At 41.2% G+C, this 13,635-nt stretch overlaps 1 protein-coding gene across 1 annotated transcript in view; it reads left to right on the forward strand.

Annotated features, from left to right (window-relative positions):
* Positions 1–13,635, forward strand: part of SNRNP48 (small nuclear ribonucleoprotein U11/U12 subunit 48) — a 57,329-nt gene that overhangs the window by 29,221 nt on the left and 14,473 nt on the right. Inside the window, exons 5-6 of the mRNA XM_056521119.1 lie at positions 9,289–9,471; positions 11,805–11,926. Of these exons, the coding sequence (XP_056377094.1) occupies positions 9,289–9,471; positions 11,805–11,926 (305 nt within the window). The remainder of the gene's footprint in view (positions 1–9,288; positions 9,472–11,804; positions 11,927–13,635) is intronic.

Genomic DNA, 13,635 nt, shown 5'->3' on the forward strand with positions numbered 1-13,635 from the left:
AGTGCGAATGTACCTTAAAAACACTACACTACACTAACACATAATAAAGGGTAAAACACTACTACTACTACCTCCAGCTGTTGCAAAACAACAACTCCCAGCATTTCTGGACAGCCACTGTCCAGTCATGCTGGGAGTTTAGCAACAGCTGGAGGCACCCTGTTTGGGAATCACTGGCGTAGAATACCCTTATGTCCACCCCTATGCAATCCCTAATTTAGTCCTCAAATGCGCATGGCGCTCTCTCACTTCAGAGCCCTGTCGTATTTCCAGGAAACAGTTTAGGGCCCCACATGGGGTATTTCCGTACTCGGGAGAAATTGCACTACAAATTTTGGGGGGCTTTTACTCCTTATGAAAAGGAAAAGTTCGGGTCTACACCAGCCTGTTAGTGTAAAACTTTTTATTTTTTTTTACACTAACATGCTGGTGTTGCCCCATACTTTTTTTCACAAGCCTTAAAAGGATAAAAGATTCAACGCAATTTCTCCTGAGTACGTAAATACCCCATATATGGCCGTAAAATGCTCTGCAGATGCACAATAACGCTCAGGAGTGAGAGCGCACTATGTACATTTGAGGCCTAAATTGGTGATTTGCACAGGGGTGGCTGATTTTACAGCGGTTCTGACATAAACGCAAAAAAATAAATACCCACATGTGACCCCATTTTGGAAACTACACCCCTCACGGAACGTGACAAGGGGTTTATTGAGCATTAACCCCTTAAGGACCCGGGGTTTTTCCGTTTTTTCCTCCTTACTAGAGATGAGTGAACTTACAGTAAATTCGATTCGTCACAAACTTCTCGGCTCGGCGGTTGCTGACTTTTCCTGCATAAATTAGTTCAGCTTTCGGGTGCTCTGGTGGGCTGGAAAAGGTGGATACAGTCCTAGGAAAGAGTCTCCTAGGACTGTATCCACCTTTTCTGGAGCACCGGAAAGCTGAACTAATTTATGCAGGAAAAGTCATCAACTGCCGAGCCGAGAAGTTCGTAAGTTTGCTCATCTCTACTACTTGCCTTTAAAAAATCATAACTCTTTCAATTTTGCACCTAAAAATCCATATGATGGCTTATTTTTTTGCGCCACCAATTCTACTTTGTAATGACATCAGTCATTTTACCCAAAAATCTACGGCGAAACTGAAAAAAAAATCATTTGTGAGGCAAAATTGAAAATAACGCCATTTTGTAACTTTTGGGGGCTTCTGTTTCTACACAGTACATAGTTCGGCAAAAATTACACCTTTTTATTCTGTAGGTCCATACAATTAAAATGATACCCTACTTATATAGGTTTGATTTTGTCGTACTTCTGGAAAAATCATAACTACATGCAGGAAAAATGTATATGTTTAAAATTGTCATCTTCTGACCCCTATAACTTTTTATTTTTCCGCATATGGGGTGATTTGAGGGCTAATTTTTTGTGCCGTAATTGAAGTTTTTAGTGGTACCATTTTTGAATTGATAGGACTTTTTTTTATCTCTTTTTATTCATTTTTTCATGATATAAAAAGTGATCAAAAATACACTATTTTGAACTTTGGAATTTTTTTGAGCGTACGCCATTGACCATGCGGTTTAATTAATGATATATTTTTATAATTTGGACATTTCTGCATGCGGCGATACCAGATATGTTTATTTTTATTTACACTGTTTATTTATTTATTTTTATTTTTTGTGGGAAAAGGGGGTTGATTCAAACTTTTATTAGGGAAGGAGTTAAATGATCTTTCTTCACTTTTTTTTAAACTTTTTTTTTTGCAGTGTTATAGCTCCCATAGGGGGCTATAACACTGCACACACTGATCTTTTACATTGATGAGTGGTTTCTCATAATAAACCACTGATCGATGATTCTGCCGCATGACTGCTCATGCCTGGATCTCGGGCACTGAGCAGTCATTCAGCGATCTGACAGCATGGAGGCAGGTAGGGACCCTCCAGCTGTCATGCAAGCTGTTCAGGATGCCGCGATTTCGCCACAGCGATCCCCCAACAGCTCCCCGAGCTAACCGGCATGGTTTTACTTTCACTTTATACGCAGTGTTCAACTTTTAACGCCGCATCTAAAGGGTCAATAGCGCGCGGCACCGTGATCCGTGCTGCACGCTATTAACCACGTGTCCCAGCCATTGTTAGAGGCCGGGCCCGACCCGCTATCACGCCGTGGCCCCGCATTATAGAACAGGAGCGGACTCATGACGTACCAGTACGTCAGGGGTCCTTAAGAGGTTAAAGGGGTACTCTAGAAAGGAGCACCATAGGAACTGGTAACAAATCATCGTTTATTACATCATTTGCTACAGTTTGTAGTGCACTTGAATAACCCAACCAGAGACAACATAATACCATTGTAACATCATTGTAGCGACCATTGCTACAACATAAAGGACAGTTAGATTTAATAAGTTTATCGGTGTCCATTAATGGATAGAATTTGCAGTACTATTAATAATTAACATAACAAAAGTGGCATATAGAATACTCTGTATTAGGTCATATATTTTTTTATTTGTATTTTAACATTGTTTCTTCTCTCACAAGGGCCCTGTGAGAGTGGAATATAAGATATTATAATGAATTTTTAATAAATGATTGGAATAATTGAAGCATGGTCTTATTGCAATATTATTATTTGTAAATTACTTCTATTAAAAAATCTTAATCCTTCCAGTACTTATTAGCTGCTTAATGCTACAGAGGAAATTCCTTTATTTTTGGAACACTGATGACATCACGAGCACAGAACTCTCTGCTGACATCTCTGCCCATTTTAGCAACTGTGCATAGCAGATGTATGCTAAGGGCAGCATGGTGGCTTAGTGGTTAGCACTGCTGCCCTGCAGTGCTGGGGCCTTGGGTTCAAATCCCACTAAGGACAACAATAAATAAATACATAAATAAAGACATTATTATTATAATTATAATAACGTCAGCAGAGAGCACTGTGCTTGTGATGTCATCAGAGAGCATTACAAAAAGAAAAGAATTTCCTCTGTAGTATTCAGCAGCTAATAAGTACAAGAAGGATTACGATTTTTTAATAGAAGTAATGTAAAAATCTGTTTAACTTTCCGGAGCCAGTTGATTTAAAAGAAAAAAGGTTTTCACCAGAGTACCCCTTTAACACCCCACAGGTGTTTAATGAAAATTCTTCAAAGTTGGATGGAAAAATGAAAAAAAGAAGAAAAAATTCATTTAAAATGCTGGTGTTACCAGGAAAATAGGAAAAAAAAGCCCCCCCCCAAAATTTGTAACCCCATTTCTTCTGAGTAAGAACATACCCTCATGTGTGAATGTAAAGTGCTCTGCGGGCGAACTACAATGCTCAGAAGAGAAGGAGCGCCATTGGGCTTTTGAAGAGAAAATTTGTCCGGAATTGAAGGCCACGTGTGTTTACAAAGCCCCCATAGTGCCAGAACAATGGACCCCCCCCCCCCCATGTGACCCTAGTTTGGAAACTACACCCCTCACGTAATGTAATAAGGGGTACAGTGAGCATGTAATTTTTCATTTGCACAGCCCACTGTTCCAAAGATCTGTCAAACAGTGGGGTGTAAATGCTCACTGCACCCCTTATTAAATTCTGTGAGGGGTGTAGTTTCCAAAATAGGGTCACATGTGGGGGGTCCACTGTTCTGGCACCACGGGGGCTTTGTAAACGCACATGGCCCCTGACTACCATTCCAAACGAATTCTCTTTCCAAAAGCTCAATGGCGCTCCTCCTCTTCTGAGCAGTGTAGTGCGCCAGCAGAGCACTCGACGTCCACACATGGGGTATTTCCATACTCAGAAGAAATGGGGTTACAAATGTTGGGGGTCATTTTCTCCTATTATTCCTTGTAAAAATGTAAAATTGGGGGGAAAAACTACATTTTAGTGAAAAAAAATATTTTTTTTTATTAATTTACACATCCAACTTTAACAAAAAGTCGTCAAACACCTGTAAAGTGTTAAGGCTCACTGTACCCCTTGTTACGTTCCTTAAGGGGTGTAGTTTCCAAAATAGTATGCCATGTTGGGTTTTTTGCTGTTGTGGCACCATAGGGGCTTCCTAAATGTGACATGCCACCCAAACACCATTTCAGAAAAACTCACTCTTCAAAATCCCATTGTCCCTCCTTCCCTTCTGAGCCCTCTACTGTGCCCGCTGAACACTTGACATACACATATGAGGCATTTCCTTACTCAAGAGAAATTGGGTTACACATTTTAGGAAGAGTTCTCTCCTTTTACCCCTTGCAAAAAAAAAAATTGGGTCTACAAGAACATGCGAATGTAAAAAAATTAAGATTTTGAATTTTCTCCTTTAATTTGCTGCTATTCCTGTGAAACACCTAAAGGGTTAACAAACCTTTTGAATGTCACTTTGAATACTTTGAGGGGTGCAGTTTTTATAATAGGGTCATTTCTGGGGTATTTCTAATATGAAGGCCCTTCAAATCCACTTCAAAACTGAACTGGTCCCTGAAAAATTTCGATTTGGAAAATTGCTGCTGAACTTTGAAGCCCTCTGATGTCTTCCAAAAGTAAAAACATGTCAATTTTATGATGCAAACACAAAGTAGACATATTGTATATGTGAATCAGTATATAATTTATTTGGAATATTCATTTTCCTTATAAGCAGAGAGCTTCAAAGTAAAAAAAAAAAAAATCAAAATTTTAAAATCTTTTTTTCATCAAATTTTGGAATTTTTCACCAAGAAATGATGCAAGTATCGACATAATTTTACCACTAACATAAAGTAGAATACGTCACGAAAAAACAATCTCTGAATCAAAATGAAAGGTAAAAGCATCCCAGAGTTATTAATGCTTAAAGGGACAGTGGTCAGATGTGCAAAAAATGTCCGAGTCCTACACTGAAAATTGGCTGGGTCCTTAAGGGGTTAAATGCTTTCCTGACACAGGCACACTAAACATATGGGGAATGCAGTGTAAATCCAGCCTTTGACAATAACAGACATCAATATTGTTTAGTGCCCAATTCAACCTCTAGATGGAGCCAGTTTGTCATATGGTTATAGCCTGAGCTAGGTTGTAGTTGGATTTTTGTTGAGCTATGGAAATCATTAAAATTTAGTTTCAAACATACAAATTTATTATAAACATAAGAAAAATGCAGCCAACAGTATCCAGATAAAACTGAACAATAAATCAATGGAAAGTGTGAAATATCGAATCAAAGCACATCGCCTCTTTATCTAGTGTGGCGTTTCCCAACCAGGGTGCCTCCAGATGTTTCAAAACTACAACTCCCTGCATGCCCAGACAGCCTTGGGCTGTCCGGGCATGCTGGGGGTTGTAGTTTTGTGACAGCTGGAGGCACCCTGGTTGGTAAACACTGATGATCTAGTGGCTGTCAGGTAAATCAAGCAGGCATGAGGGTGGTGATGAAAGATGTTTTTTTTCCTGTGGGATGATTTTTCTCTAACTATAGCCATTGTGAGGGGTATAAAAAAAAAAATAAACCCCCTTCTCACCTGCAGTGCTCCTGCAATACCTCTGGTGTCCTGCTCTTGTCCCCGGTGCGATTGTCTTCTTGAGCTGCAACGTGACTGTGGTCCCTGGGAAGCATCGGGGCCCAATGTGTTACACTGCAGCTCAGCCAGTCGCTTACCAAGGAGGGGCAGTGATGTGGCCAGGGATTCCCAGAGCTATAGTATGGCACATCACTGGGGGGCCGGCATCACGGGAGTGCTGGAGGTAAGTAGATGTATGTTTGTTTATTTTTTATATCCCACACATTGGCTATAGTTAGGGAAAAAAAAACTTCCGCCAGATAACCCCTTTTAACAATTGACTTTCTTTGCTGCCATATTTGTGCATTTTTTTGTTTACCCGTGCATTGTGTATATGAAGACGTAATCCGTTTGGTTCTTTTTCTTTCCACAGCAGGGGTGAGTATAGAGCGGAAGTAGCATCCTGACAGCTTACATAACAACCACTGTGCATATGTGCAGTATCCTTTTTATCCGTTATATCCTTTTTCAAAAAATGTCTCATCTGCTTTTATATTTTTAAACAATCCATTTATTTAGAGCATTCAGTTCAGAACCAAGAATTCTTTTATATTCATATGTATGCCTCTAGGATACCATTGTTGTCTGGTTTTGGGGCTATCAGTTCCTTATAGCTGGCATTCTTTTCATATTCTACCCTTTGTCTCTGGGCAGGAGCCCTCATGCATTTTATTCATTTACACTGAATAGCTTGCTCTGAGATGTCCATGTATCTGCTATGGACCATTGTAGTCATGTAGACATATCAGAGTCTCTCAGTTTCCTCTTATGTACTGTGTCACACTGCTATTTTCATAAAGGAGGGAAGGATTTCATTCATTACCTAATGAAAATGGCATTGCTGTACTTAAAGGGAACCAATCATCAGATTTTTTACCCTATATAACGCTCTGCAAAGCGTTATATAGGGTAAAATCTTTATCCTCACCATCCCCAGGGGAAGCTCTTGCCCCCAGGGATGGTAAGGATATGAACTTATAAACTACTCCCTGCCATGCCCCTAAGTAGTCCCCTGGGCGGGGAGCTCCTCTCACCTAGTCCCGTGTCTTCGGCCGGCAGCGACGCCCCCTCGGCTTGATTGACAGGGCGCCTCATCGCTATCGTCTGTCTGTTCAGTGGGCAGAGCCATGACGTGGCCCGTCAATCAAGCGGAGGGGGCGTCACTGCCGGCCGAAGACACAGCACTAGGTGAGAGGAGCTCCCCGCCCACGGGACTACTTACGGGTGCGGTGGGGAGTAGTTTATAAGTTCATATCTTCACCATCCCTGGGGGCAGGAGCTTCCCCCGAGGATGGTGAGGATAAAGATTTTTACCCTATATAACACTTTACCAAGTGTTATATAGGGTAAAATCTGATGATTGGTTCCCTTTAATCACTCATTCTTCCACCTGCTCCATACACGACAACTCTGTAGATTGCACATCTAAGGCTCTGTTCACATGCTTTTTCTGCTATGGCTTTGATATGGTTTATGTGACAATTGTCCTGCAGCCATTAAAAAGATGCAGCTATTATATGGGCAGAAAGTTATAAATTGTCTTGTATACAGTGGGGCAAAAAAGTATTTATTTAGTCAGCCACGAGTTGTGCAAGTTTTCCCACTTAAAAAGATGAGAGGCCTGTAATTTTCATCAAGTATGAGAGACATAATGAGAAAAAATCCATAAAATCACATTGTCTGTCTTGTTTTTAAAGAATTTATTTGCAAATTATGGTGGAAAATAAGTATTTGGTCAATAACAAAAGTTCATCTCAATACTTTGTTATATACACTTTGTTGGCAATGACAGAGGTCAAACATTTTCTGTAAGTCTTTACAAGGTTTTCACACACTGTAGCTGGTATTTTGGCCTATTCCTCCATGCAGGAATAGTGGTCGCGGTGACAGGACTCGGGACCCCCAGACAGGAAGGGGGAGAGAAGCGGGTGGCGGCGGCCTATGGCACCGCAAAAGCCACTGCAGTGCATTGATTTAAAGCGCCCGCTTTAAATCAATGATCTACAGCGGTGTCGCGGGGGGATGAATAGCCGATAACTTATACCGGAATATCGCTATAATTTATCGGCTGTCGGCCCTAACCTCCACCGATTATCGATATCGGCCCTAAAAAACCTATATCGGTCAATCCCTACCATTAATAAAGGTAACGGGTGGAGAATAGAGGAGACTCTTAACCTCTTAAGGACCATTGACGTGTATACACGTCCAATGGCCCTTAACCGGGCTCGATTCCTGTAGCTGGGGGCCGGCGTTAATAGCCAACATGCGGCAATCGCCGTGGCCGGCTATTAACCCTTTAGATCGCAGCTATCAAAGTTGACAGCGGTGTCTAAAGGTGCCTGTATTCAGTCCCTGGTGGTCCAGTGGGGTGGATCGCAGGGGGCGATCCACTGCTGAGGTAGCCTGAGGGCTTACCTCTCCTTCCATGTCGGCTCCGGCTCTCTGAATGATACAGCCTGGCAGGGCCAGGCTTATCATTCGAGCGCAGAGCACACAGATGAATGGGATTGTATGTATGTATATGTGTGTGATATATATGATATCGCCGTATGCGTAAATGTCCGAACTATAAAAATATATCGTAAATTAAACCGCATTGGTCAATGGGATACGCGCGAAAAAAAATGCCAAAGTCCAAAATAGCGTATTTTTGGTTGCTTTTCATACAAAAAAAGGAATAAAATGAGATCAAAACAAAAATGGTACAGTTTAAAACTACAGATCACGGTGCAAAAAATTAGCCCTCAAACCACCCTATACGCAAAAAAAATAAAAAAGTTTATAGGTCAGAAGATGACAATTTTAAATGTATTAATTTTCCTGCATGTAGTTATGATTTTTTCCAAAAGTACGACAAAATCAAATCTATATCAGTAGGATATCTTTTTAATCGTATGGACCTACAGAATAAAGATAAGGTGACATTTTTACCAAAAAATGTACTGTGTAGAAACAGAAGCCCCCAAAATTTACAAAATTGTGTTTTTTCTTCAATTTTGTCGCACAATAATTTTTCTTTCAGTTTCGCCTTAGATTTTTGGGTAAAATGACTGTCATTGCCAATTAGAATTGGTGGCACAAAAAATAAGCCATCGTATGGATTTTTAGGTGCAAAATTGAAAGGGTTGTGATTTTTAAAAAGTAAGGAGGAAAAAACAAAAGTGCAAAAAAAGAAAAACGCTTGGTCCTTAAGGGGTTAAAGAAGTTACAGGTCTGTGAGAGCCAGAAATCTTGCTTGTTTGTAGGTGACCAAATACTTATTTTCCACCATAATTTGCAAATAATTATTTTAAAAATCAGATCATCATGTGAATCATGTGATTTTATGGATTATTTTTCTCATTATGTCTCTCATAGTTGAGGTATACCTGTGATGAAAACTACAGGCCTCTCATCTTTTTAAGTGGGAGAACTTGCACAATTGGTGGCTGACTAAATACTTTTTTTGCCCCACTGTAGCTGATGTAAAGTAATATTAGGCAGAAATTGCAGTGTCCTGAGAATGTTAGTTTCAAGTAGACCAGCAGTATGGAGCCTCCAGACTACAATGACAAAGGATATTTGTATGTGGGTTTTTTCTTGCTCAACCGTAGAATTCTCTTTAATGGAAAAAAGGACATATGCTTCATTCACTGACATTACATAACCGGTTTATATTGGTTCTACTGTGTAGAATGGTATGTATGTATGTATGTAGTGATACTGTAGGAGAAAGTGTAATATAAGGCTATTCCTTTTATGTGCTCCAGGTGACTACTCCACTTCAGCTGTTGAAGTTCCTCTGAACCACAAACGCTCCATCTGCGATCTCACGTCTGCCGATCGTCTTGCCATATATGACTATGTCCTTCTGGAGACTAAGAAGCAGATGCCCGTAGATCAGCAGAACACATCAGATTTGTTTGAGGATTTAACTGCTAAACTCAACCAAGGTTACTACATTTTAATGTTTGTGAATATTTCACCAATATTAGCAGCAATTTTCATAAGAAACTCTAATGGCAAAAGGGGCTATGTTTATAGTAAAAGGAAGACATACTAAGAATCAGCGAAGCGCTACATACATGTTGTCTAAAGACGTTCCTACTAACAAATCAGTTTATGGCTCTCAAAGTGCCAACAGCTCAACAACTATCTTATGCCACTAACCAAATCATGTGAACACTGATCATCCTGATCTTTTTTTTTGAGTAGAAGTTGTACCTTTCCTCTGCCTGGGTCACACTTTTAGGCCCTTTTTTAAAAAAAAAAAAAAAAAAAACATTTTTTTTAGTAGATGCTAAATTTTATAAAGGCGCTTATAATTGTGAGGTGGTTTTTATTGCCTTCTCATAATTTGTCAGGTGTCTACTTTTTAGGGAATATATGGGTGTGGAGGAATAGTGAGGGAGGTTTATCAAAATCTGTGTAGAGGAAGAGTGGTGCACTTGCCCAATCAGATTGCTTCTTCCCTTTTTAAAATATTTCTTAAAAAAAAGAAAAAAAATGCACTCTGGTTGCTGTGGGCTATATTTTTTTCCTCCTCAGGAGTACCCCTTTTAACCCCTTAAGGATGCAGGGTTTTTCCGTTTTTGCATTTAAATTTTTTCCTCATCACCTTCTAAAAATCATAACGCTTTCAATTTTGCACATAAAATTCCATATGATGGCTTATTTTTGGCGCCACCAATTCTACTTTGCAGTGACAATAGTCATTTTACCAAGAAGTCCACAGCGAAATGGAAAAAAATATAATCGTGTGACAAAATTGAAGAACAAATGTAATTTTGTGAATTTTGGGGGCTTCCGTTTCTACGCAGTGCATTTTTCGTTAAAAAATGACACTTTATCTTTATTCTGTAGATCCATACGGTTAAATTGATACCCTACTTATATAGGTTTGATTTTGTCGTACTTCTGAAAAAAATCATATCTACATGCAGGAAAATGTATACATTAAAAATTCTCATCTTCTAACCCCTATAACTTTATTTTTCCACGAACGGGTCAGTATGAGGGCTCATTTTTTGAGCAGTGTTTGGAAGTTTTTATCGGTACCGTGTTTGTATTGATCAGACTTTTTGATTGCTTTTTATACATTTTTTTTTTTTCATGATATGTTGGACTTTGGAGCTTTTTTGCGCATACGCTATTGACCTTGCGGTTAAATTAACGATATACTTTTGTAGATCAGACATTTCCGCACGCGGTGATACCACATATGTTTATTTTTTATTTACACTGGTTTTTTTTTTTTTTTAATGGGAAAAGGGGGTGATTTATACTTTTATTAGGGAAGGGGTTAAATGACCTTTTTATTCATATACATTTTTTTTTCACTTTTTTTTTATTTTTTTGCAGTGTTATAGCTCCCATAGGGGGCTATAACACTGCACACACTGATCTTTTACCCTGATCCCTGCAAAGCCATAGCTGTGCATGGATCAGCGTTCTAGGGGCTCGATTGCTCAAGCCTGCAGCTCAGGCTTGGAGCAATCAAACGCCGAACGGACACGAAGGAGCAAGGTAAGGGGGCCTCCGCTCGCGCCCTAGCTGATCGGAATGGTCCCGATCAGCCCGACTGAGTTGCCGGGAAGCGTTTACTTTCATTTTAGATGCGGCGATCAAGTTTGATTGCCGCATCTAAAAGGTTAATAGCGTGCGGCACACTGATCGGTACCGCACGCTATTAGCCCAGGGTCCCGGCTATCATTAGCCGCCGGGACCGACCCGGTGCGATGAGGGGTAACGGTGTGACCCCGTTTTAAAATACCGGGACAGGGCGTACAGGTACGCCCTACATCCTTAAAGGAGTAGTCCGGCGCGCACTTTTCTAATTTTATCCGGTCCGGGCTGCAAAAAAAAAGAAAACAAACTTTCTCTTACCTGCCAACAAGCCCCCGGAGCTCCGGTACAGGTGTTCGGTCGCCGAGCTGTTTGCTTCTTACTTCCTGTCAGCCCGGCATGTCATATGGAGCTTCAGCCTATCACAGGCCGAGGCGGGACATCGCTGCGGCCGGTGATAGGCTGAAGTTCCGTGTGACGTGCCGGGCTGACAGGAAGTAAGAAACAAACAGCCTGGCGACCGAACACCTGTATCGGAGCTCCGGGGGCTCGTTGGCAGGTAAGAGAAAGTTTGTTTTCTTTTATTTTGCAGCCCGGACGGGATAAAATGAGAAAAGTGCACGCCAGACTACTCCTTTAAGGAGTTAAATCTTTCTTATTTTTAAATCTACTTTTAAGCTTTACAATATTCATGTTTTTTTATCCTGTATTTCTTTTGAAGATGATGAGCAGAAGTGTCCCAAGTCCCACTTAGAAATCATGGCTGAAATGAGAGACTACAAAAGAAGGCGCCAGTCTTACAGGGCTAAGAATGTTCACATCACAAAGAAGTCCTATACAGAGGTAAAATATTGGACATTTAGTTACTTAGTAGTTACTTTTGGTATGCTCATGCTGTATTTGGTACATGTTTGTGTTAAAGGGACCCATTCGGCTCCCCAGTACCTTGTAGCTGCTGGGCACAATGTTCAGATATTGTGCTTATAAGTCTTCTGCGATGATGTATTGTTAAAATAAACAACTTTAAAGTGTTCCTGTATGAAAAAAAAAATTGACATGTCAAAAGTTTAGATCGCACCTGCTGCAATCATGAGTTATAAGCTGGTAAAGTGCACGATTTGCCAAAAGTGTTTGTCTTTTTTTATTTATTTATTTATTTATTTTTCATGGTGACCGTGACCATTTCATTCTTGCTCCTGGTAATGCGGGCGGAGCCTCTGTGTCAAGTGGTCATACTGCCTCTGCCCTTCTCCCAGCCAATTCAGGCTTGACACCCAAAGTACTGGGCTTTGCAAGTTCTCAACACTCAGGGTGTAACAAGCCTGAGAGGTTGCAAAGAAGGTGGAGGCAGCGTGACAACTTGCCACCGCAGCTCTGCCATCAATGCCTACTTACCGGGAGCAGAGATTTAAGTTGTTAGTTTTTAAAATGCAGCATCCTGGGAGACTTACAGGCATGGTGTCTGGACTCTGTTCCTGAAGGCTACAAGGTACTGAAGAACGTTTGTTCTATAAGGTAGTCAGTAGGCAAAATACCTAATTACAAGGCCTGTTCCTCCTCAGTCAGTGATTTGGTAAGCAGACCGTCACGGTCGTGGTGCGTGAGTATCAATCAACCTATAGGCGGGGTTATAGGAGTTAGTGAAGGGAGGGTTCGGGTATACAACACCCCTTGTTCCTTAGGGCAGAGCGCATGTGATGTTTTTGAAGCGTGACGTCACGAAACCGACGTTCAGAGTTTTGGATTTTCTGCCAAGATTCAGGCACTGCAAGCGGCAATGCTCTCACTGCGAATACCGAGGTCAAGTCTCTGCTTCTCGCACAGCCCGACGGCTGCCTCAGGTGGGAGTCTAGCCGCTCAACACCCGCAAAGTACGGCCTCCCTGTCTCTGAGTAATACAGAGGTTCTGGTGGTGCTCAGTTACTTACAGGTACCTGGGGGGGGGTTTAGTGTGGAAGGCATCTGCACGCATGGAGGTGCTTAGGCGAGATGCTGCTGCACTGGTCATAAGAAATGGCAGGGTGCTGGCTGGTGATGCTTCTCAGCTTGGTGATCACCAGCGGCCCTGCTGGGCAGGAGGACGTTCAGGAGATGCATTCGGCGCAGCTTAAACCCAGCCCACCTCCCACACCGCCTCCCCGGCTTGGTGCACGTACAGCAAACTTTCGTTCACTCTGTCCTGTCACACTGACAAACTCCCCAGCTGCGGTCAGAGCATTTTCTCAAGGTTGATGCTCTGGCTGCAGCTATGTTACATGCTAGGTTAAAAATCATAAATTCCATACTGTTTATTGCATTCTTCCTTGAGTTCGTTCTGAACATTCAGGCAATACGCCCGTTCAAGAATTTATACAGTACTTATATTTTACACCTTAGATTAACATTGTCCAAATTCACTCTATTCTTGGCACGCTCATAGTTGTTATACTAGACACACGCGTATACCTGTAATGCTGGGTATTCACCGAGCGTTTGTACAGTGTGTGCGCTTATAGCTTTCATGCAGTACACACGCTCATAGTATTCATACAATAAACATGCTTATAGCACTT

The sequence above is a fragment of the Hyla sarda genome, chromosome 5, assembly GCF_029499605.1.
Source record: "Hyla sarda isolate aHylSar1 chromosome 5, aHylSar1.hap1, whole genome shotgun sequence".
Lineage (NCBI taxonomy): Eukaryota > Metazoa > Chordata > Amphibia > Anura > Hylidae > Hyla > Hyla sarda.